Source organism: Salvia hispanica, chromosome 1, assembly GCF_029641045.1.
Source record: "Salvia hispanica isolate PSC_SH4W2 chromosome 1, Shi_PSC_v1, whole genome shotgun sequence".
Classification (NCBI taxonomy): domain Eukaryota; kingdom Viridiplantae; phylum Streptophyta; class Magnoliopsida; order Lamiales; family Lamiaceae; genus Salvia; species Salvia hispanica.
In genome coordinates, this window is record NC_142692.1 from 38,379,125 (window position 1) to 38,406,856 (window position 27,732).

Consider the following 27,732-nt stretch of genomic DNA (forward strand, 5'->3'; position numbering starts at 1 on the left):
GTGTTGGGGTGAATTTATACATCCCTCTCACACCAGCCATTACCTTGACCATGTTAAACAGACAACAAGAAGAAAAATTACCTGCTGTTCATTTATTTTCAATTACTTCCTAATTCACAGCTCCAGTTTCTGAGCAAATAGATGCTAACAGGAGCAAAATATATAGCCATATTAATCTCTCTCTCTCTCGTATCCGACGAGTTTTACAGCAGTGTGATGCGAAATAATATTCGCTTTTGAATTATCTAAGGATTTTACATTAATTTCCTCGTACTATCCATCGTTTTTTCTGCGCGTACGGATAAATCAATTGTAAATATTGCGTTTAAAATCTAAATCGGTAATTCTGTAACTTCCTAGAAAAAAATATCATTCCTCTGTTAATCTAATTGCAAATTCTCACAATTGAATTAGTTAATTATATAACTGTGATACTCTCACAGTCTACATTTCTGCATCTTTATCAATGTTTGAGCTGGTTGTGGAGTGCTCTGTTTCTGATTTACTTACCAATCTTTTTACTGATTCAATAAGTTCACCTTTAGTTGGTAGATGAGTCCTTTTGATCTTAAACTCTTTTAGCAGAAATGGTATTTGTAACAAATTTGAGTGTGGTTGCTATGACATCTTATTTTGTTCCAGCTACTCGTGTTTTCAACTCCTGTATGTTTCTCATCAATCAATCCAAGTTTCAGCTGGTATCATCGACTCAAATGCATGTTAGATTTTAGTATGCTAATCTGGAACACTTTTTGTCTGACTCTCTACTTGTTTGCTTCTGTTTGTGCGTTTAGTGGCCAAGTCCTTGTGATTTTCTTGAACCTTGAATTATATCAATCACCTTGCCTCCTAACATGTTTTGTATCATGTGTTCTGACGTCCGTTTGTCAGTGAAGAAGTTGTGTGAGTTTTGTCGGACTGTGAAGCGACGCGGGCGTGTGTATGTCCTGTGCGCAAGCAGCGTCAAGGTGTATCAACCCTTGCTTATGAAGGTCCACTTGTGCCAGTGTATGTACCTCACCTTCTGGCCTTTAATACAAAATAGACTTGCCGAGCCTGATGCTTCTTCCTTGTGGTTTGCAAGAGATGACATCACCCCAAAATGGTCTCCCTGCCATTATGTCCACCAGTAGCACCGTGGTGGAGAGTTGGTCTCGTTCCACGTCAACCAGTGTATATGCAGGTCTGAGTATATGATGTTACTAAGTTGTGTTCTCATTATTCAATCATGTAGTCCTCATCCGCTTAAATAACAAGAATTAACAATGGAGTGGGCTTTGCCTTTCTTCCTATTTTGCTGCTTATATGTGATAAAGAACTGGTTCAACTGATTTAATGTAGTTGCATTAAATTTGATGGAACAATAACAAGGCCCAAACCTACTGAAGAAAATTATTGAAACAAGGAAAACGCTAAATCCAATGTAAAAAAAGAAGAGATAAATTAAATAAATTTCTAACATAATACAGCAACATATTTTATCTCACACTGCCAATAAATTTGAGATCATAAAACAACAAAGTAATTCCCAGACATTGTCACATCTTCATGCCCAGAGCTACTCATGAATCTGCCGAAGCAGACTGCATGCAGCAAACCATTTCTTCTGAAAAATAAAATCAGATTGGATCTAATAATTTTATTCAGAAAAGGGAAAAATGTAACACAAACTCATAAATAAAGAAATTGAAGCATCAAAGTAATCAGTCATCGAGCCACAACTTACGGAATGAGGCTTTCCCAAAGTCGACCCATGCTTATAGGCAGAGTTAATCTTTGGTGGAGGGTCGGACTTTCCACCAGTCCTTTTCTCATTCCGAGCCTTGTTAAATATCACTGTGAATCCCTCAGCAGATGCTGGGTCGTTGACATCCCATTCTCCAAACTTTGGTAATGGTAGGTCTCTTTCCTGCAGTGGACACCTATTACTGTCGGCTGGTTGTTGTATGTTAAGAAATGAATATGGCATGAAAAGAGATCACCACTATCTAACTCCAACCTAGGAGATTGCAGTAACTGTAATATGCTAAAAATTTTGGAACTGTTATACAGAGAAAAGTCTAGTTCCAACGAAAAGGACAGAGAGCAACTGGTGATGTTATTAGTTGTATAGACATGAAGAGTAAAAGAGAAGTCATGGGTGCAAACTGCATCTGCATTTATCAGGATACATAATCAGAAAATGAGGATGATTGTGAGATTAGTGGAAGGATATAAACTACTAGGTGCATCAGGTCAGGTGATGAGAAAAAGAAAAGCTGCACAAGATTTGATAGAATATATGCAATACCAATCTAAGTCCACCAGACATTTATAATAACACTATGACAAAATGATCTGTAAAGATGAACAACATACAACCATGTCTGTGAAAGGCATAAAGTGGCAGGTGCATACACTTGTATTTTCTTTCCCTTTTCACATATATTTCTGTTTGAGGTGCAAGCATAGTCTAAAATCTAAATACAACACATACATGCTTTAGCAGTAGAAGAAATCATGTCAAATGGAGTATAAAATTAGTATAAATAATCCTCTCCATAACTTTTATCCTAGAGTGACTTGTAAATAGCAGCAAAGATAGGGCATTCCATCCACATTCCAATAATTTCGCTGAAGCTTAACTTGTACCACTCCTACTACAATTGTTTTTTCTTCTCTTGAGAAGTGACAATTGCGCACAAAAACTCACCAAAACATCAAAATCAAAACAGAAATACATGAATAGAAGAACACGCATAGACAGGAGCAAAAAACGGGAGAAATAGAGTAGAGCGGAGACGAAAACAGTACCGCCATGGACGAGTGGCTGAGCTGAAGCCGGTAGAGTTCCGGGTCCGGCGGTAAGCGGTAAGCGTCCAAGTTTGGATGACAGCAAAAAAGCGAGAGAGAGAGATGGCGTTACGTATGGCAAAATGAGAAATGTATAGATGGAGAAGGAGAATGGGGCAATGCTCCAGGTGTGCCACGTGAATTTGTGGGACCCAAACCCAATTTCTTCACATAGCGGTTTTTTACTCTATCTAGAGGCTCTCTCTGAATTAGAACTCCCTCCGTTCCAAGGAAGATGACCCATTTCTTGGACAGCACGAGATTTTATGCAATTTTATTTTGTGTATTAAATGGAGAGAGTAAAGTAAGAGAGATGAGATAAAGTAGAAATAAATAGATTTCTATTTAAAGTAATGAGTCATCTTGATTGGGACAAACCAAAAAAAAAAATGAGTCATCTTTAATGTGACGGAGGGAGTAATTCTTATTATTTGACTAATCGCATCGCTTCCAATAATTAATACTCCCCCGTCCCAATATAAGCGATTAACATTCATTTTTGGGACGTCCCAAGATAAGTGAGTCATTTCTTCTTCTTTTTTTGTTGGTATCCTCACTCTTACCTTTTTTTCTTTCTACTTTATTTACTTTTCACTTTACTAACAAAATCTTTTCACTTTACTAACAAAATCTCATTTCTTTAAATCTTATGCCGAAAAGTTTGTGCTTTTCGGCATACTTATTTGACAATTCACATAGCATCACCTCTGTCAATAAGACTAGCTTTTCAACTTGGCCACCATCCAATGCAAAACCAAACAAATCTTTTAATTCTCTCTTTTTTTTTCTTATATCTATAACAACCAAAAATTATTAAAATTATTATTCCATTATCCACAAAAAATCCTACTCTCTTCGTCCCACTAAAGATGTCACATTTATGGGACACCATGGGATTTTAGGAGGTTTTATTTTATATGTTGAATGGAGAGAGAAAATATTTATTTTATATTCATGTGAGAAAGAAGTTTTTCCAAAAATGAAAAATGTGACATCTTTTGTAGGACAAACTAAAATAGAAAGTATGACATCTTTTGTGGGACGGAGGGAGTACTAGCTTTTTCTTGGCTAAGATGATGTATATTTTTTAGTCGGCATGAGATTTTAGGAGTTCTTAGTTAATGTGTTTAACTGAAAAATTGAGTATAGTTATTAAATGAAGTGAGAAAGAGAGTTGAATATTTAAGTGGAGTGAGAAAAAAGTGGTTCAGTGTATTAATTAGAAAGAGAAGTTACCAAAAATAGAAATGTGTCATCTTGGTTGAGACAAATTAAAAAAGAAGTGTATCATCTTAGCTGAGACAGAGGGAGAAGTTCTATTTGACCATTTTGGAGTGACAAAAAAAAATAGTCTCATTTCAAAAATAGAAACTTTCTTTCATATGTTATCCATTTTTTTTCTTTTTAATTTATCTTTTTACTTTTACTTTATCTACTTTTCTCCTCTCTCTCTTACTTTATTAACTTTTCATTAAAATTTGTGTTATCCACGAATAGAACTATTTTTCATAGACAAAGAAAGTGCATATAATTGATTGTTCAATAAATGTTGCCTCATTTTTGTTCTTAGAGCACTCACAATGGAGAACCGATGGAGGGCCTTCCCCATCGGCCTCCATCGCCCCACCACTGCGGCGGAAAGACCGTCGATCGGCCCCCTCCCCTCTCGCCCAAAAGGCCGTTGTATCGGCCTATGGCGATGAGAAGGGCCCCTTGATCGGCCCTCTCAAATATATTTTATTTTGTTTTTTTCAAAATTTTTATTAGTTTCTTTATATATACTTCCACTTCCTATCATTTTCAATCATCCCTCCGCTTTCCATCGTCCATCTTCTCATTCTACACTTCCTCTACAAAATAGATTCTGACAACTTTCCCCAATTATCCGGCGATGGAAGCCCATACACAGACAGAACCCTAATTCCGCCCGATATCCAAACTTCACCCACTCAGCAAAATCCCTACTTCAACCAACCTCCACACAATCAGCAAAATCTCTACTTCAACCAAGTTCTCGGTGGCAACATATTCGCCGGAGGATTCACTCCTTTTGTAGGCAATGCTAGGGCCCCTTACTTTACCGGGAACCAATCCCCCAACTCTACTCAATTCTCCGGCAACACATTTGTCGGTGTTGATAGACCAATAACCCCACAGGCGTTCCACTGGAGCATCGGAAGAGGAATCAACCCGAATTACAAGGATGCGGTCTATCAGCCAGAAATGATGACTTCTACACCCGACACTCACGCATCTACAACTATTCCACCACAAATCTGAGCTTCAGCTGGGAACAGCATGAAGTGGAGGAAATGCACCCATCACCTTCCAAAGAGAAAGGGAAGGGGAAGGCCGCGGAGCCATTGGGGCCTGCTCCTAAGGGTAGGAAGCCGAGAACACATTATACACCAACTGAGACGCTTGCTCTGGCGGGGTGTTGGGTAGATATCGGCAAGGATTCAGTTGTAGGTAACAACCAATGGAAGATTGGTTTCTGTACCTGCATCGGCAACACTACAATCAAGATGGAGGGAAGCCTGATGGGGCACCGACTCACAAGGCGCCAGAGCTTCGCATGCATTTTGAGATGAATCGGATGATCGTGTCAAGACTGACATCTGGAAAACTATCAGATCAAGAAACAGATGGGTTTTCACTCCGACGACGACGACGCTCGAGTCTTATTTGTATTTTTTTTTAAATGTAGGTTTTTTTTATTTGCATCTCGCTGTTTTCTATTTTCAAATATTGCAATATAACAAAGATTTGCGCATTAATACTTTTTGCATTTAATTTTATTTAATTTGATAATATATTAAATATAGAAGTGCTAAAGTAATAAAATAAAATAATGATGATGTGGAAATGAAATGGAAAGGGAAGGGCTCTATGGGAGGGTCCTTTCATCGTGGGGAGATAGACACTTTCAAAAAATGATGATATAGAAAAAATAAAAAAAAAAGCCCCCGAGAGCCCAACCATTGCTATTGCTCGACCTACCCACGGAAAGTGGCCTATTTTCACTAATGGGTTTTATCAATTCACACACAAAACATAATCATTTTAATACTGTGTAAAATTAATGAGCCACATTAAAAGTACTCAATAATTTATCATTACATATGAAATGTAAAGAACTGTGCATTACAAGAATCCCCCAAAAAAGGTGCTCCCATCCCTCCTAATCTGATTATATAATGAATGGCTTTAAAGAGATAATCAAAAAGTATGTATGATCATATCATTTTCTCAAATCTATCAAGCTTCTTCACCTTTTGAATTGATCTGACAAATAGAATGAAGAAAAAACCTGCAGCAACACAATAAAGAATTCAGATATCTTTTAAATACTCATCTCTCTGGATGAATGCAGAGAGTAGACTTGCCTGCAACTATAAACGAGGCGTTGGCCACTGCTCGACTGCCTTGAACGCGCAAAGTAAGCCCAAGGTTAAGGAGGATTCCACCCACAACTGTGTATATGGTTCCCATCTGCAGCACACTCGCTCTCTGAGCTGCTCTTTCCGACTGCAAATCAAGTAAATGGAGATTTCATAGTTTGTTGAATCTTTGGAAGATTTAGGTAAACTGTAATTAAGAAAATCACCTCAAGGACACGAACGCGGAGCTTCAAGTCTCCAGACTCGAGTTGCTTCACAATTTCTTCTATCTGTTGGATGCGGTAAGGCATGGAGATCGTGTGTGATCTTGCCTGAAAGAAGACGTGTTACTAGCAATTCAAAAGGGTAGATACATTGAGCTACTCATGATTGAGTTGAGAATAGATCAGTACATCATCGGCTTGTTTAGATATTTCTTGGACTAGTTGTGTTCCTGTCCGCTGATATCGTCTTCCTAAGAGCTCCTGTACATGAACCAAGGCATATTTTTAATCATATCTCAGAATTGATGCAGATAAGCTCGTGACTGCTAGAGTAATGCCAGAACCTGTGCGTATGGTGCAGCGATCTTTGCAAATGAAAAATCCGAATCCAGAGTATAGCCGATACCTGGAAGAAATCAATCTCAGTTTACTATACCACGTTGAGAGAGAGGGGGAGAGAGAACCTTCCAGTGTTGAAAATGCTCTGATAAGAAAAGTGAAAGTGGAAGGAAACCGGAATGGCTGATCTGTTGCTATAGCAAACAAATCCTGCAAGCAATGAAACATGCAGTCAAAGCAACGAAACTGAATCTACTCGTGCACTTCTAAACTCGAGGCTCGACAATGAAAAATATAGAAAAATGGTATTACCTCACCAATTGCTGACAATGTTTGCTCTTGAGTAATTCTTTTGTCTAGCAGATTATTCAAGAAAAACTGCACTGATCTCCTCACCTAAATACAGACGCATCTTCACTGTTTCAGGTTCTATTTGCAAAGTAATGTACATAATGAGTAGTTGCTTAGTGAAAGAATCATACTGATGTCAAATCTCCTGTGGGCTCAAGTGCTCCAAGATCAATCAGACTTTGCATAACCTTCAATGGCCGCTTGTGTTTTAGATACACAGAAATGTGTGAAACTCACTCAAAACCATAAGAAATTAAACCTTTTTTGCATCCTTTTCATAAGCAGCGTAGAAGAGATCTGATAGCCTATCTCTAGTAAAGCTCCTAATGTCTCCCATCATACCAAAGTCGTAGTATATTAGTGCTTCATCCCGATCAATAGCAAGATTTCCGGGATGAGGATCAGCATGAAAGAAACCGGTGTTGAGTATCTAAGAAAATGGAAAGCCACCAAGTATTCAAAATCCTACCAGGTTCTCAACTGAATGCAGGACGCTAACCTGAATTAAGTAGGCTTCAACGGCCCGTGATGAAATCTTGGATCGACTATAACCATATGCATCTATCATATCCAATTGGTTTATCTTGATACCTAATAAAAAAAATTGTGAAAATATCAAATTATGACAAACTAGAATGGATAAATATACTACTAGTATAATTTAGAAAAAGAGTAACACCTGGAACATACTCCAACGTTAAAACCTTTAGTCCTGTATAATCCCAGTAGACCATCTGAGGTTAAAAATAGACAAAAGTTTTTAAAAACATCTTTTTATAACTAAGTCTGAAAAACTAGCAACAACTATAAGCCCTTGAGGAGGAAACATACAGGAACTCGGATCCACTTTATATTCCGAAAATCGCGACGAAATCTATCAGCATTCTTTGCTTCGTTTACATAATCAATTTCTTCATACAAAATCCTATATAATTTCAACGAACATGAGGTTAACAAGTAAATGCATTACCTTTGTAAATCACAAGCTAAAGCTAATTTTGATGCTATATTACAAAGGTGCAAGATGTTTTGATGCTCCGATACAACTTACCTGGCACATTCTTCATATATCCCAACCCAATCCCTCGATGGGCCACCAAATGTTTCGCTCTTTTGAAAGAGTTCAGTAATTAGCTTTAGATTTTCTGAAGATCAAGAAACAATTAAAACAAGTGCAGCAGTTATAAAAATTGTGGAAGACTAACTAGTTCTTAATTACTGAGATCGATGTCGAAAAGTTTCTTCAACCCTGGTCTTTGGACTTTCACAACCACTTTCTCTCCGTTATGCAGGATTGCCCTGTGAACCTAACCATAGTATAAGAATGCATAGTCTAAGTTCAGCACGGTTACATACACATCAAGCTATGAGAAAGAGAGAGGTGAAAAACAAAAGGCAAACACCTGACCAAGACTAGCAGCTGCCAACGGTAGGTCCACAAACTCCTTAAATAACACATGAACTGGAGTTCCCAATTCCTTTTCGATCAATTTTTTCGCTTTACTTGATGTAAAAGCCGGTACCCTATCCTGATATCAACAGTTTAGGCAAAAGGTCTCAAGAAACATGAATTCATCATGAAAGATTTGCATTTGTTGAACCAACATCCTACCTGCAGTTTAGAAAGCTCCTCCACATACTCTTTAGGAAGTATATCAGATCTTGTCGACAGTAGCTGCCCGAGTTTGATCAAAGTTGGCCCGAGTTGCAGAATGCACTCCCTTAACCATGACGCTGTTTTCCTTCTTCGCTGCTTCTGAAATACAAACATAGCTTCAGAACCAGCTAAGCCAAGAAACGACTAGCTGATAGAAACGAACTCACCTGCTTCTCCTCAGAAAAGCCTCCTATGTATGTCCATTTTGCATCATCCAACAGAACACGGATTCTCAGTGAAAGAAGAGACAACCACACATCAATAGTTCTTTGAACGGAGTTATAGTTTTCGTTAGCCCAACTAAAGCTTTCATCGGAAGGCAAAACCTTAATCCCTTCTTCAATGGGGGGAAGTTCTTTAAGCCTCGACAACTTTGAAGGAGGCGGAGTAGGATCTTTCTTAACAAGGCTTCGTACAGCAGCTACATGAACACCATTAACCTTCTTCACATATCCATTCACAATCTCTGGCTTATCCACAGATGGCGACGTCCCTTTTCTGATTTCACTAGTAGGTACCATTTTGATAACTCTACCATACCTGCCTAATTGTGACGATGGCAATTCCCTCTTCTGCATTCTAACTCGAAACCTAGTAAGTTTCCTAGTCTTAACCTTATTGTAGTTTTTAAACAAACCCGAGTAACGAAGATTATCTTCTGGTATTCCATGATTCATCATTTCCCCTATGCTGAGATAGCAAGTATTAGAAGCCAATACTGCTCCAGAAGCCATTTTAGTGTACAAAAACCTGAGAATTGTATGGCATCACATTTCTTCACCCTGATCAATTGAACTAGAAATGCAGCTCACTCTTCCAATCAGTACATGAGTTGCTTCGTCATTAAATAATTGATAGAGCAATCACAACTATCCTTAATAACATAACAACATATACCCCAAATACTAAAAAAGACATTATTGCTTTGTAGTAAAACATCAACTCAAAACCAATATTTATAGTAATAACTTATACCCAAGATCGGCCATACTTTCAAGAAACTCATTAATAGGGGAATCTTGAAATGCAACTAAAGTCAACTATCTTTTTCAGTCATCAAAAACCTTAATCCAAAACTAAAGTCAACTGCCTAGAAATGCAACTCACTCTGAAATTGATAGATCAATCACAACTATCCTAACAACATAGCAACAACATATACTAAAATAACATTATTCAGAATTTGTAATAACACCAATCAAGAGAAAACCAAGATCAATACATGAAGCGCAAAAGATGCTGTTTTTATTCAGCTCCCCCTTCCATGTACAAATAAGAAGCACAGATACAGATACGCAAAATAAAACTTATAAAATTAAAGACTCACAGTCTAAAATGGAGGAGAGAAAGATGAACCACAATCTATTGAGCCTCACACCTCAATCCTGTTGATGGAGTGCAATGTTTGAATATAAAGAAAAATAGGACTCCCACTTTCTTGACAAGTCTAACATGTTTGACGCTCAATAGCATTAAATTCAAAATTGTGTAAATTGGAACTCGTTAATTGTCAAAATCGGAATCATTAATTTCCCAATCCAAACAACCCCATAAAAAATGAGTTAGTTGATTGGATGTGTTTGCAAAGTTGAAATTTTTAAACAGAGTCAGAGCTCCTACACCTTTTTTTTTGTTTTTTTTCTTTTTTGTCTTTTACAGTGATGGAACTTTTTGTGATTGGGAAATTTAACTAATTTTGTGTTTCCGTTAAACGACAAACAAACTGAACGTGGGACTGCCAAACAGAACCTTAATTAATTGGTGTTCAAGATTTATCATATGGAGCTTTCTCATTTTCATTGCTTTTTCACGTGGGTTATTTCTTATTTCCATGTTTCAGCGGCAAAAAAAATAATAATATACTAGTACGGACTAGTTTTATTGCTTAGTTCATGTATTCCATTAATAACAGTCAAAATTTAGCCAAATACCAAAATAAGCTTGCTGTAAAGTTTTATTTAAACATTATCCAGCTGGGATAGAATAATGTGTTCTAATAAAACAAATCAATTTAGGTCACACGCGAATCCATTGTATAAATTGAAGAATCTACTACAGTACTAACTTCAATAACAAGCCCACGTAGGATAAGCCCAACAATTGCATCTGAAATACTCCGTACATCAATATTCCTTAGTAGTACTAGTATTTAAAATTTTAAAGGCTTTGATTATTTGAGATTAATTGCAAAGGATGTTATCCTTTTGGGCTACGATTGTGATCACATAGTGATGGGCTTGGTTTTTGTCCGAATTGAGAGAGAGATGCACCCATGGTTGTTGAGGCCGAATTGAATATGCAAAAGGCAATTTGAAGAGATAAATAAAGCAAAGTGGGAATCAAATGTCAATCATAACTTGATTGTGTATTCACAAGAAACATAGGGGCCATGTACAAATTAAGATTTTGAATATCTGTTGCCTTTGTAACAGGGTATTAATCATGGTTGAAATAAAAAAAAAAAGAAAAAGAGATCCAAACCACTCATGCTGTTACCAACAATGAATCCAAATGGATCAAAAAACACAAGATCTTGATTGCTCCATCAACACTTAATGGAACCAATATTGATGTCAATCTCAATCAAGTTATCATCCTCTTCATTGATCTCACTCATCTCTGCCCAGAAATCCTTGTGAAACTCTTTGCAGCAGTTGACATTATTCCACCCAAACTGCCCACTTGGGATTGCTATCTCAATGAGGCTCTCCTCATCCGAGCAGTCCAGCCTCTGCTCTATATCAGATGAGTGATCTTCACTTGATGAAAACTGTTCCATGCTCTCACTCTCTGAGTACATATCTTGTGACCCCATCAACACCACCTCTTCTTCCCCGGCCTCCGATTGGTGCTTTTCTTGATTTGATGATGCCTCACTTGCTGCTGCTTTTTTGGAGAATGTGAAGAGGAAGATAGTTGAGAGGAGGATGAAAGTGATCGGGATCAAGAAAGATCCATGGCTGGATGATGATAAGACTGCACATATTGGAACAAGAAGAGCTAACCAGGCTCTTGAGCACTGCAAAAAATACAGACAGCAACCCATCTTTTGGAGGACTGATTTACACTAAAGGAATGGATAAGAGAAGAAAAAGATTGCTTTTTTACAACACTTTATAGTACAAGGAAAAATAGTCAGAATGAAAGCTCATACCAGAAAATCTAAAAAATTCTTCAAGAGAGAGAGAAGCATATAGGAAAGGACTAGATTTGCAGTCAATAAATATGAAGAAACAGGTGTAGATGAACTGGTTTCTTGGTTCTGACAAAAAAAGGGTTAGGTTTTCTGTTTCCACAGCATTGAAAATGTTTATAAAAGTAATGTATGACTGATACAAATATGGTAAACTGCAAGGCTCTTTCCAGGTTTCCAAGAGTCCTAGCCAGTTTCTAAGAGCTTTTCTCATTGTTTGTGTAATTAAAACAATCCTTTTTGTGTTTCCCCAACACTAATCAGTGGTCCTTCTCTACAACTGATTCTCTTAAAAACATCAATAGACCATGGAAATGAGAGATGCCATGTGCCAATCTCTGAGCTCACCAGTCAAATTCACATGCCAATTCTCCTCCAAAAAAAAAATGCAAAAACAAACTTTTATTAGTAGAATTCAAAATTGATGGATGCTCCAAAATCAAAATATAAGTTTGGGATACAATCAAAAGATGTATAGTATCGAAGATCATCACGTAAAAAAGGAGCAAGTCATTTTCGATTCTTTGGAGAATCATAGGGTATCTAATTCTCGTTGTAGCATGATGTTTAGGGTTTCAATTAATCAATAAGTTCAAGTTCAGAGCATGCTTCATGTGTTAATTGTGCGAATAGATTCAGTTTAAAATAATCCGCTAAATAGATCTAAGTTCTGATTTATTTATTTTTCCGTTGCAAACCCCATTAAGTGGAGCATTTTCTTTTCGGCACGAGATTTTATGTAATACTCCCTCCCTCCCTGAAAATTTGTCACATATTTCTCCGTCTGTCCCTAAAAATTTGTTACCTTTCACTTTACCATTTTTGGTAGTGGACCCTATATTCCACTAACTCATTCACACTCATATTTTATTGGAAAACTAATATATAAAAGTATGACCCACATGCCACTAACTTTTTCAACTCACTTTCTATTACATTTCTTAAAACCCGTGACGGGTCAAATGGTAACGAATTATTAGGGACATAGGGAGTATTGTTTTATGAGTTAAGGGGAGAAAGGATAAAGTAAAAGTGAGAACAAGCGGAGAGAGTGATGTTTCTTTCTTTTTTTTAAGTTATAGTACTCCCTATGTCACCAAAGAACCAAGAATACGCACATTGGGTTCGGCACGAGTTTTAATATAAAATTGGTAAAGTTAGGGAGAGGTAGTGAGAAAAAGTTTTTAAAATATTAATAGTGGAGAACGAGTCTCACCTCATTAGAGAAAAAAGATTTTTTGAAATTAGAAAATGCACATTTTTATGGGACGGACTAAAAAGGAAATAGTGCATATTCTTGTGGGACGTAGAAAGTATGCATAAAATAATTAACGAAATAGTGTAAAATTATTTGACTATTTGTTTATGAATAAAGTGAAATGAAATTTCTATTAACCTAAAATTACAAAATAATAACAAATTATTAATATTAGAAAATGTGTGAATAAAAGTTAAGAAGTGCCAGTTTAAAAATAAAATGTGAGGTGAGCCGGATTAAAATTGTAAAAAAAAATTAAAATTAAAAACGTATGAGTATGGACGTATGGTAAGGAGTGTGTCATATTGTTAACTCACCCTTGAATTGCTAACTACAACTAAATGATAGATTTTAAATCATTAAATCAAGGCATAAAAGTATACAACCACGAGTGTCAATACAGTGTACAAAAAATGTCAATTAGAATATTAATGTCAATTAACAAAAAGTAAGTTATAACAAATTTTTAAAAAAATATCTCAAAACTTTAAATATTTATAACTATCTCAATTTAAATTATTTTTTCACATAACATATATCAAATTATAATTTTATAAGGATTCCAACGAGATCTTACATGCATATGTTCTGATATCAATTTTTTTTTAAAAAAATCATAAATTTTCATATTTTCGACAAACAGCTTTATATCAATATAGATAACATAATATGTCAACACAATATGTGTACAATGTCAACATTAAATTTTGTTGACATATTCAATGCATTGTGTTGATATCTTTAATACACTATGTTCATATTGTGATTCAATTAAAATCCTAAAATGTGGTAGTTAATCTTATTTTTTTAATATTAAAATATGAAAAATAAAATTACACATGACAAATTATAAATCATTAGATCTTAATTCCTATGATCTTAAATTAGTTGTAGTTAGCAATTAAGGAATGAGTTAACAATTGATCCCGTACAGTACTATGCATTAGAGATTTTATATTTGACCGGTGATAAATTGTTACAAGATGGGCCCACTTGATCATGTTTACCTATGATCCAAAATTAAAATATCATAAACGGTAGAAATGACTTAGCTATCACTTTTATTCTTTTCTTGTCCTCTTACTCCACCTCTTAAATACCTCTATCTAGGCCTGCTTATTCGGCCGGTTCTGGTTCTACCCGGTCCGGTTGACCGGGTATCCGGTTGCAAAATCTCATGAATCTCGGAACCGGAACTGGATCCGGAACCGTCCGGTTCCGGTTTGGAACCGACCGGGTAAGAACCGGCCGATACCGGTTTCGAACCAGAACCGATTTGTAGTTTTAATTTTAATTTAAGTATACTAATTAACGAAAAGTTATTTATTATTTACCTAATTTTAATCTGACACCAAACTAGATTTAACTTATATATAACAAAAATTACATTATCTCCACTTAGTATCAAGAAATTTGATTCTTACGTTAGCCCACGAGTTGTCTGTGATGTCAAACCAAAATTACGGTATATTCTTTCGCATGTTTCCTCAATTAGTAACCTCCACCTTGACTCCTCTAAGAGCTTTCATGGTCTGTTAAAATTATTTTTGTTTAAAGCACTCAAAGTATAATGGTAAATAATGATTCAAACACATACATTGGAAAATTATATTGTCAAACCAAGAGTAGCATTTATTTTAAGCAATATCAAAGTAGCAAAGGAATACATTCAGTGATACTAAAGAATCAAAACCAACCTTGATAATAATAAATGAATTACCGTTAATTACTATACTTCAATTTTAGTAAAAAAATAAATAAATTTAATATATATTATTCGGTTCCGGGTAAGAACCGGTCGGTTCCGGGTAGAACCGGAACCGAAATTTATGAAAACATTAGAACCGGTACCGGAACCGGAACCGGATTCTTCGGTTCCGGTTCTTCGATTACCCGATCGGTTTCGGTTCCGATTCCGGGTACCCGAGAACCGGAGAACCGGTTAAGCAGGCCTACCTCTATCAGTCTCTTTAAAATTGACTCATTTTTATATTCGATTTGTCATAATAATCAAGATGATTCCTAAAATTATAAATATATTTATTTTTATTTTATTTCATTTTTTTTTACTTTATTCTCTCCATTTAATACACAAAATAAAATTGTACTATAAAATCCAATGTTATCAAATGAAGTGATCATCTTCTTTAGAACAAAGGGAGTAGTACAATACGCTTATTACCAAAAAATCTTAATACTATAAAATTGTCACATTAACTATTACCCCAGTCTTTAAAAATAGAGACAATTTCTATTTTGGTCCATTCTTTAGAAAACTTTCTATTTTAGGAAGAGGAAGGCGTGTGGGTTACTCCGCTCGTAAAAACTGGATGCATACAAACTAGTGCCATTAGATGTATCCCAAGGAGAGAGATGTTGCGATTCTCACACCAGGTCCCATCTTGTTTGCTTAATGTCCAAGGCACTTTTAACTTGCCCCGGGGTTGCTGGGATCTCGACCCAGCTGCGATCCTAGACGAGCTTCTATGAAGAGAGACTGAACCTGAAAAGAATGCAAATGCAGAACCAACTCCGACTGAATGCATAATATCAATGGAGGTATTCCTAGAACGAGTAACACGTGATGAAGGAGAATATGTACAGATATAAACACAGCCCAAGCCTAAGCCTCTAACCAATGAGCATTAAATTAAATTATGTTTTTGTATTCAGGAATTGTTCACTCAAAAATGATAGAGCTTACTGTTGTGGGCTTCATTATAAGTAGAAGCTCCTGATTTGATGATTACAATTTTCAATTAAACTGAGCTCAGAATCTACCAATCACTACTCTCCATAAAAAAATTGCATACAAGAAAATATTTTAAAGCAACATAATTGCCAACAAAGTTTTTATATATTTATGTTCAAAATCATGGCCCAGCCTGTGGAGGTGAGGGAGACAAAGAACTCGGTCCTGTACAATGGAAGGAGCAGAGCATCTAACTGAGGTGTTACAGTTGAAAACAGAAACAGCTTTTTAGTCCTTGAACTAAAACGAAGTCCTGTCTTGAATTGCATGCTTGATTCTGGTGACAAATTCATCAACTGCCATGGTTCCCAACTCTCCACCAAACCTAGATCTTACAGTCACTGTCTCATTTTCTACCTCTTTTGCTCCAACTACAGCCATCAGTGGAATTTTAAGCTTTTCCGAGCTTCTAATAAGTTTTGATATCCTCTCCCCGTGGCATATTTCAGCTCGAATCCCATCAGCTTTCAATCTTTCAAGCACCCTCTTGCAGTAATCCAGCTGTAAGTAATATCAATAAACTAGCCAAACAGTTTGCTCAAGTATATATAAGGAAAAGCTAGCGCGATTGTTTATTTACCTGTGAGTCGGTTATGGGTAACAAGTGAGTCTGAATTGGAGCAAGCCATAATGGAAAATCTCCAGCATAATGTTCAATAAGAACTCCAAAAAAGCGCTCCAGCGATCCAAGAATTGCTCTATGTATCATGATTGGTCGCTTTCTCTCTTGATCAGAGTCCACATATGTCATGTCAAACCGCTCAGGCAAATTAAAATCAACCTAAGGGGGAAAAAGGGGTTCAAGAATTAGCAAGCATGCAGTGAGAGCTCAAGCCCTTCATGCTTTCTTCAGGTTTCAGCAAAGTTGCAGTCCAGCAATACCTGTATGGTCGAGCACTGCCACTTCCTACCCAGAGCATCCTCTATTTTGAGATCAATTTTGGGGCCGTAAAAAGCACCACCACCATCATCGATTTGATAACTCCAGCCTTTGTCATTTAGAGCGTCCTTTAGAGCAGCGGTTGCTTTGTCCCATATTTCATCACCTCCGACAAATTTCTCTGGTCTTGTTGACAGGTTCACTTCGTACTTGTCAAACCCAAACTGCAGCAGTATTTCCTCTGTAAGATCCAAGACACCCCTGATTTCATCTTTGATTTGATCCTCTAAACAAAAGATGTGGGCATCATCCTGTAAAACCATCACAGAGTAATCTAGATAACGAGCCTCCGAAAGATCTATCTAGTATGTGTGGTCTGCTTATAAATTCATCAATTGACAGAAACTCATTTTAGTGACAGTGCAAGGAAACTTCAAGTGCAGGTTGGACCAACGAGTTGGAAAACGCATATAAACATCTCCCATCCAATGCATATAACAAATAGGCCCATCGGAAAGCTCTTTAATCAATGATGAAGGTTGTCCAGGAGAAAGCTTTTTATACTAACATAGTTAGTTTTGTTGGTTAAGGTGTGTTGATATAGCCATTTTACAAGTATGACACCATACCAATTTCCTAGAAGACAAGGGAATTTTGGCACCATTAATGGAATTCTGTCAAACAAGACAGCTGTGTAAATTAGAATATAAATGAAACAACTGTTGGGGAACCATATACATTAGGCTCTGACACAATAACCAGATCCAAGACCTGTAGACATCCCAGAAATGTCTGAAGTCAGAATATGCAAGGAGCAAACAAATACCTGAGTAAATCCTCGTACTCGGAATAGACCATGTAAACTTCCAGACAGCTCATATCTATACACCGTTCCAAGCTCTGCAACCCTGATTGGAAAATCCCTATAGGAATGTTGCTGTGCTTTGTAGACCAAAATATGGTAAGGGCAATTCATTGGTCGAAGCTGATAAAGTTCCTTCTCTATCTCCATCTGCTCAAACATGTTTTCTTTGTAAAAGTCCAGATGACCACTAATCTTCCAGAGATCTGCTTTTGCCACGTGTGGGGTATAGAGGAGATCATAGCCACGCTGTAGGTGAATCTTTTTCCAGGCATCTTCAATTATATGTCTCATGATAGCACCCTTTGGATGCCAAAAAACCAATCCGCCGCCAGCCTCATCCTGCAAGTATTCATCTACTATCAATTGAAGCCCCCGTTATCTAATCAACCCAAAAAAAAAAGTTGTGAAATTTACACTAATATAAAGCCAGGCAGAACCCTATTACTTCAACAATAATCTGATATAATAAGCACCCTAAATTAATTTAATGGATTAAAAATACCAAATCATTAGAGTCAATAGCCACAATACATTCATAAAGAAGCTTATCGACAAGGAAAGATATATCTTTGTTCAATCTCTTTGCCATTAAGACCGAAAAACTAAATTAGTAGCATTAATGATAAGCAGCTAAATTATCCATCCTACAGACAATAATAATTTAGAGATGTTTTGCGAAGGATAAATAAGCTATATTTGGAGGAGTGAAAGGCCAATGGATGTATAAAAGCTATATTTGGAGGAGTGAAAGGCCAATGGATGTATAAAGCAGTTTGGCAGCCGGGGCTGGATAACTGAGGATTTACCCCGTACATGTGCCAATCTACAGCTACATTAGTTCGCAAATTGCCTAAATACACCACCTTTCAGGCCACTTCAATTAATTGCAAAGGTTTTCAAGATATCAGCATCAAGCTTTGATTTATAACACAGAACCTTATTATCACTAATGTAGAGTAGAAACATAAAAAAAAAACCTTCCAGTGCAGAGTCATACTAGAATTCGACAACTCAAATCACAGCTGTGGTACCTGTATAGAAAATAAATCAAGATCTTGTCCTATTCGGCGATGATCCCGCCTTTTAGCCTCCTCCTTGAAGTGAAGATAGGCTTTCAACTGCTCTTCATTCTCCCATGCAGTGCCATATACTCTTTGAAGCATTGGCTTAGTTATATCTCCTCTCCAGTAAGCCCCAGCAACAGATTCAAGCTGAACAGCTTTTCTATTGATATTACCAGTAGATTCTAGATGAGGGCCAGCACAAAGATCCCACCATTCATCACCTATGTGATAGATAGTGATAGGCTCCTCCTTGATGCTCTGGAGAATCTCCATTTTGTAGGGCTCGTTGATGGCCATAATCCTTTTTTGTGCTTCATCCCTGGTGACTTGTTCTCTGATTAAGGGCAGATTCCTACCAATAATGCGATCCTATCGATGATTCAAGAAATTATAAATTGAAAAAGAAAAGAAAAGAAAGCAGGATCAAAAGAGGAAGAGAAAGTGAGCACACCATTTCCTTCTTAATCTTCTTAAGGTCGTGGTCAGTGAGAGGCTCCACATCAAAATCGTAATAGAAGCCATTGTCGATCCAAGGGCCAATTGTGACTTTTGCTTGTGGATAAATCTTTTGAACAGCCATGGCCATCACATGAGCACACTGCAAATCCCTAATTTAAACAACTTGATAATTGGAGTGAGAAATAAATGAGGAGAAAGACTGACGGTGTGGCGAATCCTGAGGAGCGTCTGGGAGGACTGGTTAGTGGGTAGAACAGGAGCGGTGGATGGGGGTGTTTCTGTGACTTGAGTGGCGACGGCGGAGAATCTGGTGGTCCTCCGGTGGCGATGCAAATGATGATTGCGGAGGGTGCATCTCGGAGAGAAATGGTGGACAAGTCTGTGAGCTGGGAGGAGAGAGTGTTTGGAGAGAGATAGAGAAAGGGATAAAGCAGCCTCCATTACACCAATCCTGCTGCTGCTAACCACCAACATGGCCAACAAAACAGTGTGTTTTTGTGGTGAATATTGCAGCTGCCTCGTCTTCTTCTTCTTCGCTGTACATAAGTATTTTTTGATATAGCGAGCGATGAATGGCTAACTTTTAAAACTAGCGCTAAATCTTAGCCATTAAATTAGAAGATTTAATCGTTGAAATAATGTCATATGGATTATATTTTTAATTAAAAATAATAATAAATAAAATTAGAGGATATTAATGTCAATTCACTCTCATTAAAATCATCTTAAAACTTTACATTTACGTAATTCTCTCGATTTAAATTATTTTTTCGCAAAAAATATATCAAATTAAAGATAATTTTATAAGGATTCCAACGAGAGCTCAATTGCATATGTTCCGATGACGTTCGGATAATGAAATTTGATATTTTTTATTTTAGTTTTCGTAAATGTTGATAACCAGATTTTTATCAACAAATACATCAAAAAATTTCAATAAAACCATGTAAAAATCTCAATAAATATGTGTTGATATTTTCTTGTACTAGTGTTGATATTCTTATGTCATATTGTTGATATTTGTGATACACTATGTTGATATAAAAAAACATTCACGAAAATTATCATATGATAACATAATGACGATATTATCCTTTTGTTGATATTTTGTCTACTATTTATTGAGATTCGTAAGATTTAATCTCATCCACTCATTTTAAAATCTAAGGGTGGAGATTTGGTCTTGATTTTGGATTAGGGTGCTAATGATTAAACATTTATAATAAAATTAAGAGTAAATGTCAAAATTGGTCATAAATATATAATCAGGATATGAATTTAGTCTAAAAACATTCACTTTCTAAAAATTGGGTCCAAAGTATTTTGGTCCTTTTCCGTTAAAAATTACCTGTCAACGCCTAATTAATACTCCCTCCGTCCTACTTTAAGAGTCCCGATTGAGTTCGGCACAAGTTTTAAGAAATATAAAGGAAAGTAGTTGAAAAAAGATAGTGGAATGTGAGTCCTACTTTTTTATATTAGTTTTATAATAAAATGTGAGTGGAAAAATGTTAGTGGAATGTGAAGCCTAATACTCCCTCCGTTCCATAGTAATTGAGGCAAAACTTTTCGGCACGGAGATTAAGAAAAATTGTGTTAGGTGAGTTAAGTAAAGAGAGAATAAAGTGAAAAATGAAAAAGGTTGAGAGATGAAGATAGAAAAAAGTAAGAGAGAGTAAAGTAGGTGTGGAAAAATGTGTTGACTTTTACTAAAAAAAGAAATGACTCTATTACTATGGAACGGACGGAAATGGAAAAACGCCCCTCTTATTATGGAACGTGGGGAGTATCATTTATGGAATATTTCAACCGGGACTCCTAAAGTGGGACACCAAAAAATGGTAAATAGGGACTCCTAAAGTGGAACGGAGGGAGTAATTTTTTCAACTTAATTAATATACTAATGCAACACCGCGGCTGAAATTTAAAGGGGAAAGAGAGTGAATTGTTGAGCAGCGGCGGATAATTAAGGTTCCAGAAATTGATTAGAGAAAGATATGAATTTGAGTAAGATTGATTAAGAAGGAGGGAGAGAAGAGAGGGCATTGATGGCTGAGCTGGGAGACGGAGAGAGGATGACAATGGGCTGAACCGAGGCAATAGCAGCGGCGATGAGGTCATGAGCAGCAATACTGCTCGACTGACAACGAGCAGACAGAGGTGACGGAAGCGAAACCATCTTCCGGCAACAGTGACCATATCAGCGGAGATAACAACGTCGGACTGCCGAGAAAGAAAATAGAGAGAGCGATGAGGAGAACCGAAAAGAATGGGGGTTGATGGCGACTGCAATGGTGGACGGCGACGGTTTTGATCTCGGACAGCAGTAATGCGGAGAAACACAAGATAACGACGATTTGAGGAGGATCGAGCAGAGAGAGAAAGACGCGACGACATTGAGCGCCAAAGAGAAGAAGAGCTAGATTCCGATTTAGGAAGAACGAAGGAGAGATGGAAGAGAAGGAAGAAGAGAGAGAAATAGTTGATTTTGGAATTTCTTAGCATTTTATTAATTTTATGAGTGTTTAATTTTTTTTAATTAATTATGCATTAGTATATTAATTAAGTTTAAAAAATAATTAATTAGGCGTTTACCGTTAGTTTTTTATGGAAAAGGACCACTTCGATAACGATTTTAAATGTTCTGGACTCGATTTTCAAAAGGTGAATGATTTTGATCAAATTCGTATTCTGACTATATGATTAGAACCAATTTTGACATTTACTCTAAAATTAATGGAAATAAATAGGAGTAGTAACATTTTATTAGATAAAATCAAATCAAATTTTAATTATTTATATATGAATTTAAAATAATAAAAATAAAAAAAAAACAAAAGCCGATTTGAAGATGAACAATTTAAAATTCGGAGTATATAATACAAACAGAGGAAACACAGTTCAACCAGTCTAAACCACCACCAATTTGGCTCGACAACCTCGGCTTCAACCGTCTACGGTTTGAGACGTGAACACTGGCAACTCTCTTTTTAATCCAGTCACAAGTACCACCAAACTCTTGCTTCATCTTTCTATCTTTGTCTTCATACATAAGGAATCCCAAAACAAACTAATCACATGATCAACACTCTTTAATAAAACATCACCAACTGCACATCAATAGAAGAAGTAATACCTCTCCAGGAAATGAAATGTCATCATACTATTTAACTCCAAAAAAAAAAAGGTACAGGTAACAGTGGCGGATCCAGAACTTTTGATTTGGGGATGCGATAAATTTTTACATGAAGTAATATTGTTATTCAGAAATCATCTTTTACATTATTTTGGGAAAGTTTCGGTGAAAATGTAAGCAATATTCGTCAACATTTAGATTACTTAAACATTCTATTTTATTTTTCTAAACCTTACTAATATTTAATAAAAAAATTTCATTTTCTTATAATAATTATTAAATATAATAAAAAATTTAAATTGTGTTCAAATAGAATCGAACGCGTGACCTAAGCAATGAGAAAGAAGTGCAATACCACTGGAACATTGTGACAACTACTAGTAACTCTCAAATAGTAGTAATAAGCACAAAATTTTGGGGTAACCATTGTCACCCCTTGTCCTTAATTCGCTCCGCCAGTGACAGGTAACCAGTAGAGTTTGAGAGAGTTGAGCGGGAATCAATCTCAAAGAGGGTATCTAATATACTGATCCAGATCTAAATCTTCTTTGGAGATGTCAACAAAGTTCTTTGTGTTCATACATTAAATAAACAATCCTGACATAAAGACCAATTCACCATCAAAATCACCAGAAATGAATACTAGTTACAAACAGCCTTATATTCTTTGTCATCCTTCCCTGAAAACAACCAAACCAATAAAGATCACCATCTTGAATTTATGTTTTTTTATACAACTCTTGGACTACTATATCCACACAAAAAAAATAATGTGAACTGTCGAGATTAAATAACAAAGTGGCTATGTCAGTAGGAAATTGTGTGAAGAAGCAAGGGGTTCTAAATAATCGTTGTACGTTTTCTTGTAGAACTCATTTGTAACTTGTTTAGGGTTGCACAGCTGCAAAAGGAACTATCAAGTTCTAAAAGATAGCAGCTCTAGTAATGAAAATCGTTTATACGCTCCCAACTACAGTCTTGGTCTTCTTCTTTCTGCTAGCATAATTTCGCCAGCTGAGATCAAACAGTGCATCTTGAATTGTTATAAATAATTAAGTGTGTGGAGACTGGAGAGTGCCTCGGTTATCTCAGTTCTCTGGGATCAGTCTCTTAGAGTTTGCTTCACTTTCCCATGCATACTCATGTTTTATTAGATTTAGGGCTCTTTGTTGATACCTTAACCTTTTACCAAGAAAGTACAACAGCCCCAGCATATGAGGAAAAGGGTGAGAGAAAGGAAATAGTTAAGAAGCTTCAAAAGTGATGATGCATAATACCCTCTCAGCAACAAGAAATGTTGATTAGAATCCCACCCCAAACTGACCAACCAAATTGCTGTCAGCACCTGAATCCTTGCTATCCTATCAAAACATAATGTAAGCAATGAATTTTCTGATATCAAGAGATGCAAGTAATAAGATGTCAGTATCAGCAGATGGTTGCACCTTCACTTACCAGTTCCACTCTGTGCAATAGTACCAAGACAATCAATAAGTTCCTACCTTGTCATGCCAATCTATGGAAAATCAGTCGATTTTATGGATGGAATCAAAGTGCTTCTACTTCATATAACATATCTGTGTATACGTATGTCAAGATCAACAGAATCCAAGGAAACACAGCTTGTCCAATGCATCGCTAGAATTGTTGCATGGCAAAAAAACAAGGAACTAGGAGGGTGGATAAAATCAGAAAACCACAGGCACCAACATAAAAGGCAGGTAATGCTCAAGTACATAATATCCTGATCCAAAATTTTCTAGATATCGGGAATTCTTGAGCCACAAGCATGTTATAGGCCATCATGTACATAAAACACTACTCCAATCTTAAAATTCCAATGCAACATCACCAAATTAATGTAACCAAAAAAAAAAAGTACTACTAAGTATATAGATATTGCAACATACACAAATTTATTTGAAAATGAGAAACGTGCTCACAAAGGAAGACATCCTTGTTTCTATATAAACTATTCACAATAAGGTCCATGAGACGGCTAATCTGCCATAGATATCATCCTTTAGTTGTTGCAAGCGTACTTATTCGTTCCCTCATCTGATACATATTGTATGCCCGCAACTTGCAGAAATTCTGGTTTTTTTTGTACTCCTTATATTGCATTTTTCTATATAGAGATTTGTTATGCTGCGCGTGACTTGCTGAGCGACGGGTCAGCGCCCCTCTCATTTTCTATTTTTTTTTTCCTCTCAATTTCTATTTTCTTATGTGTATATTCATATCTCTTCCACGTTTTTTCTCTCTGCACAAACTGCCACTTTGCTAGAACCACCAAAATTTCTCTCTGCACATCTGTCCACTTTGTAAATTTCTCTCCACCTCTCTTCCATGTTTCTTCTTCTTGGTAAGTTTTAAATATTAGTGTTACACTTGAAAGTTATACAAGAAGATAAACACAGATGATGATTGCATAAAAGAGAAGAAGAAAATAGATCTAATTTGATTGCAAGTCCCGTCAATGGAAGGCGTAATTTATTGGGCATGAAGCCCAATATTAAGGATCACAATCTCAGCTATGTCACCAAACACTTCCCTTGTTTTCACAGCATATCCAAAGTGAGCACATTGGAAATTGCATATATAAATGGTGATATGATTTAGATTTTTAAGTCATAAATTGAAATATCCAAAGACGATTATAAAGCTTTGGAATTCCAATTCGGGGGATGGAGATGGAATCGTGCAAATAGGTGGATTTTGATCACCATAGAAATAGAGAATTGGCAAGATGGAAGAGGCACACATTCATACAGAATTGTAAATAGGCAAGGAGGAAGAGTATCACTCAATATAAGCAGTAACAATTGAAATTCGAGATCTTTTTCATGGACAGTTAATTTAAGAATGACAGAGAAATAGAGAAATAGAGAAGGGAGAATTTCACGGAACAAGAAAAAGAGATGTGAGGTGACGTGGAAGAACGCGGGCGCTCAAGTGCCGCTCAGGAGGAGTCGCGCAGCATATCTTTTCTCTTTCTATATACTCCCTCATTAAAAATAAAACGTTTTCCTTTTTTGGCTGTCCATTAAAAATGAAACGTTTCCTAAAATGGAAACAACTCTATCTCTACTTTTTCATCTCTCTTACTTTACTCTCTCTTCTTTAACTCACAAAACAACACTACATAAAATCCCGTGCCGATTCCCAAATATTGCATTTTAAGTGGGACGGAGGGAGTATATGTTACCTATAGGAAATACATGAAATATTGCATAATAAAGTGTAACTTAATTACAGACAAACAGGAGAAGAAATAAATAATGCAACATAAATAGAAGAGAGATTAATTACATAGTATGATAGTAGATGCAAGTTATTACATAGGATAGGAGAAGTGTCTAAGTGGAAGAAGGATAAGGTATAGGGATCAAAAGAAGTGGATTTTTCTTATGCATGGTGAGTCCCGGCAAGGCATGAGTGTCAATGGGAGGAGCAGAGGAGGGCAGCACCCAATCAAAGGAGTATAAAAGATTGGCCAAAGCGAGGTGTATGGAGAGCATCCCCATCCCCATCCCAGGGCAGCCCCTCCTCCCACCCCCAAACGGCAACATCTTGAACTCCCACTCCCGATCACTCCCACTCCCATTCAAGAATCTCTCTGGCACGAATTCCTCCGGATGCTTCCAAACCTCTGGATCTCTCCCAACAGCCCACCCATTTATAATTATTTTTGTCCCCTTCTCCACTTCCCACCCCTCTATCTCCTCCACCCCTTGCTGCTCCGCCCTGTACAGCAGCGGCGCTGGTGGGTACAGCCTCAGGCCCTCCATCACCACTGCCTTGAGATACGTCAGCTTCGTCAACTCCTCTTCCTCGATCATCGCTCCTTCTTTTTTCAACCCTACCTGTATAGATGTAATACTATCAATACTTAGTACTATGAATGTGGATGTGGTACTACATATGCATACCGCTTCCCGGACATGCTCTTGTGTCTTCCTCATGACGTCTGGCCTGAGCATCAACCCCGTCATAGTCCACACTACCGCAGCCGCCACCGTGTCCGTCCCCGCCACAAACAGGTTCATGAGCAGCCCCTTCACGTGCTCCCACGTGATCTCGTCTGGCTTCTCCCGCTTCAGCTGGATCATGAGATCGATAATGTCAGAATTAGTAGGAGTATTTTTATGGTTACAAGGGGTGAGGTGGTCGTCGATGAGGTTCTGGTAAAAGGAATCAAGGTCTTTGAAATTCTTATCCACTCGGTTTAACAAACCAGACAACCTATCCAACCACCTAAACACTTTGAGCTGATCCGAGAAGTAAAACGACACCATCAAAGCCTGCGCTTCAAGCACCAGCTTATCTAGCTTCTTCTTCTCGTATTCCTCGTCCTCGTATGTTTTTCCGAACGCCACACCGCAGATGATGTTGCTGGCCAAGGACATGGCCATGTCGCTCAGATTGGCTGCTTGCTGGTTAACAGCATGTGAGCGCAGTTTGGACATCATGCGCCCCACCTGGGCCTCGCGGATGGGCCGGAACGACACCAGCTGCTTCGGGGAGAAGAGATGGACGGCGCACAGCCGCCGCATCTCCTTCCAGTGAGCGTCGTACGGGGAGAAGGCTATGTCCGCTCCATCGTATGACAGCTTCTGCTGCCCCAGGACGGCCGGCCGGTTGTCGTGGCTTTTCAGAACCTGTTTTGCCAATCTTGCCGACGAAACCACCATCACCGGGGTCGACCCGTGCCTCAGGTACGCCACCCCACCGTACTTGTCATGTAGCTCTTGGAGGTAAACCAACGGTTGAGATTTGTCGAATTGGAGCAAGTTTCCTAACACCGGGACTCCTCTAGGCCCTTTCTTCTTCTTCTTCTTCATCATACTCATCTTATGTATTACTGCCACCAAGATACTACTAATAATTATGGCTACAACTATCCTCATCCTCACTTAACTGATTACCTACAATATTTGCTCTTTTAGGAACCGATATCTATGTTTTATAGTGGACTAATATATATCCTCATACCCTCTCAATTTGGTACTCCACTTGTTTAATTTTATGCAAATAAAACATGTCATATTACTACTATTATCAAATATGTGTGTATGATGTTAATTATGCTGGAACCATTGACCCAGCCTTCTAGTGTGTGCTATCCCGAAATCATTATTAAACTCCCAAATTAATACAGGTATGCATGTTTTTTTTTATCTATGATTAATACTATTTTACAGTAGTTAAGAGTTTTTATTTGGGCGGTTGAACCTACTCCTTTATTATATATGCACTATAACAGAATTACTTAGTAATGATACAATTTTAGTGACATTATTAAAATTGCTAAATCTTTATACTATACGTACCAATATTTA

General features: G+C 37.1%; 5 protein-coding genes across 6 annotated transcripts; all 5 read right to left on the reverse strand.

Annotated features, from left to right (window-relative positions):
* Window positions 1-1,424: 1,424 nt before the first annotated feature.
* Window positions 1,425-2,943, reverse strand: LOC125223566 (protein NOI4-like). Of its 2 annotated transcripts, none has more exons than XM_048126768.1 (3): window positions 2,794-2,943; window positions 1,727-1,909; window positions 1,425-1,603 (listed from the first exon to the last, which is right to left on the reverse strand). In XM_048126768.1, the coding sequence occupies exons 1-3, from the start codon at window positions 2,797-2,799 to the stop codon at window positions 1,559-1,561; spliced, it is 234 nt and encodes a 77-aa protein (XP_047982725.1). In that variant the 5' UTR covers window positions 2,800-2,943; the 3' UTR covers window positions 1,425-1,558. The 2 variants fall into 2 exon arrangements, with proteins under 2 accessions (XP_047982725.1, XP_047982724.1); XM_048126767.2 differs by having other exon boundaries at window positions 1,425-1,606.
* A 2,981-nt stretch (window positions 2,944-5,924) lies between these two features.
* Window positions 5,925-10,334, reverse strand: LOC125219093 (protein ACTIVITY OF BC1 COMPLEX KINASE 7, chloroplastic-like). The gene is made up of 18 exons (XM_048120960.2): window positions 10,111-10,334; window positions 8,951-9,533; window positions 8,739-8,882; window positions 8,530-8,655; window positions 8,346-8,433; window positions 8,178-8,271; window positions 7,958-8,051; window positions 7,806-7,860; window positions 7,626-7,717; window positions 7,386-7,556; window positions 7,258-7,314; window positions 7,088-7,171; window positions 6,901-6,985; window positions 6,781-6,842; window positions 6,626-6,697; window positions 6,440-6,544; window positions 6,219-6,360; window positions 5,925-6,142 (listed from the first exon to the last, which is right to left on the reverse strand). Exons 2-18 carry the CDS (start codon window positions 9,515-9,517, stop codon window positions 6,069-6,071), a joined length of 2,112 nt encoding a protein of 703 aa, XP_047976917.1. The 5' UTR covers window positions 9,518-9,533; window positions 10,111-10,334; the 3' UTR covers window positions 5,925-6,068.
* Window positions 10,335-11,116: 782 nt separating this feature from the next.
* On the reverse strand, window positions 11,117-12,215 carry LOC125185470 (uncharacterized). Its single transcript, XM_048082000.2, has 2 exons — window positions 11,938-12,215; window positions 11,117-11,802 (listed from the first exon to the last, which is right to left on the reverse strand). The coding sequence occupies exons 1-2, from the start codon at window positions 11,974-11,976 to the stop codon at window positions 11,329-11,331; spliced, it is 513 nt and encodes a 170-aa protein (XP_047937957.1). The 5' UTR covers window positions 11,977-12,215; the 3' UTR covers window positions 11,117-11,328.
* A 3,857-nt stretch (window positions 12,216-16,072) lies between these two features.
* On the reverse strand, window positions 16,073-19,807 carry EMB2761 (threonyl-tRNA synthetase, putative / threonine-tRNA ligase). The gene is made up of 7 exons (XM_048125895.2): window positions 19,459-19,807; window positions 19,247-19,393; window positions 18,763-19,164; window positions 17,693-18,070; window positions 16,869-17,177; window positions 16,567-16,767; window positions 16,073-16,487 (listed from the first exon to the last, which is right to left on the reverse strand). The coding sequence occupies exons 1-7, from the start codon at window positions 19,726-19,728 to the stop codon at window positions 16,227-16,229; spliced, it is 1,968 nt and encodes a 655-aa protein (XP_047981852.1). The 5' UTR covers window positions 19,729-19,807; the 3' UTR covers window positions 16,073-16,226.
* A 5,848-nt stretch (window positions 19,808-25,655) lies between these two features.
* LOC125219854 (6,7,8-trihydroxycoumarin synthase-like) lies at window positions 25,656-27,434 on the reverse strand. The gene is made up of 2 exons (XM_048121940.2): window positions 26,323-27,434; window positions 25,656-26,256 (listed from the first exon to the last, which is right to left on the reverse strand). Exons 1-2 carry the CDS (start codon window positions 27,298-27,300, stop codon window positions 25,750-25,752), a joined length of 1,485 nt encoding a protein of 494 aa, XP_047977897.1. The 5' UTR covers window positions 27,301-27,434; the 3' UTR covers window positions 25,656-25,749.
* Between the last annotated feature and the right edge of the window lie 298 nt (window positions 27,435-27,732).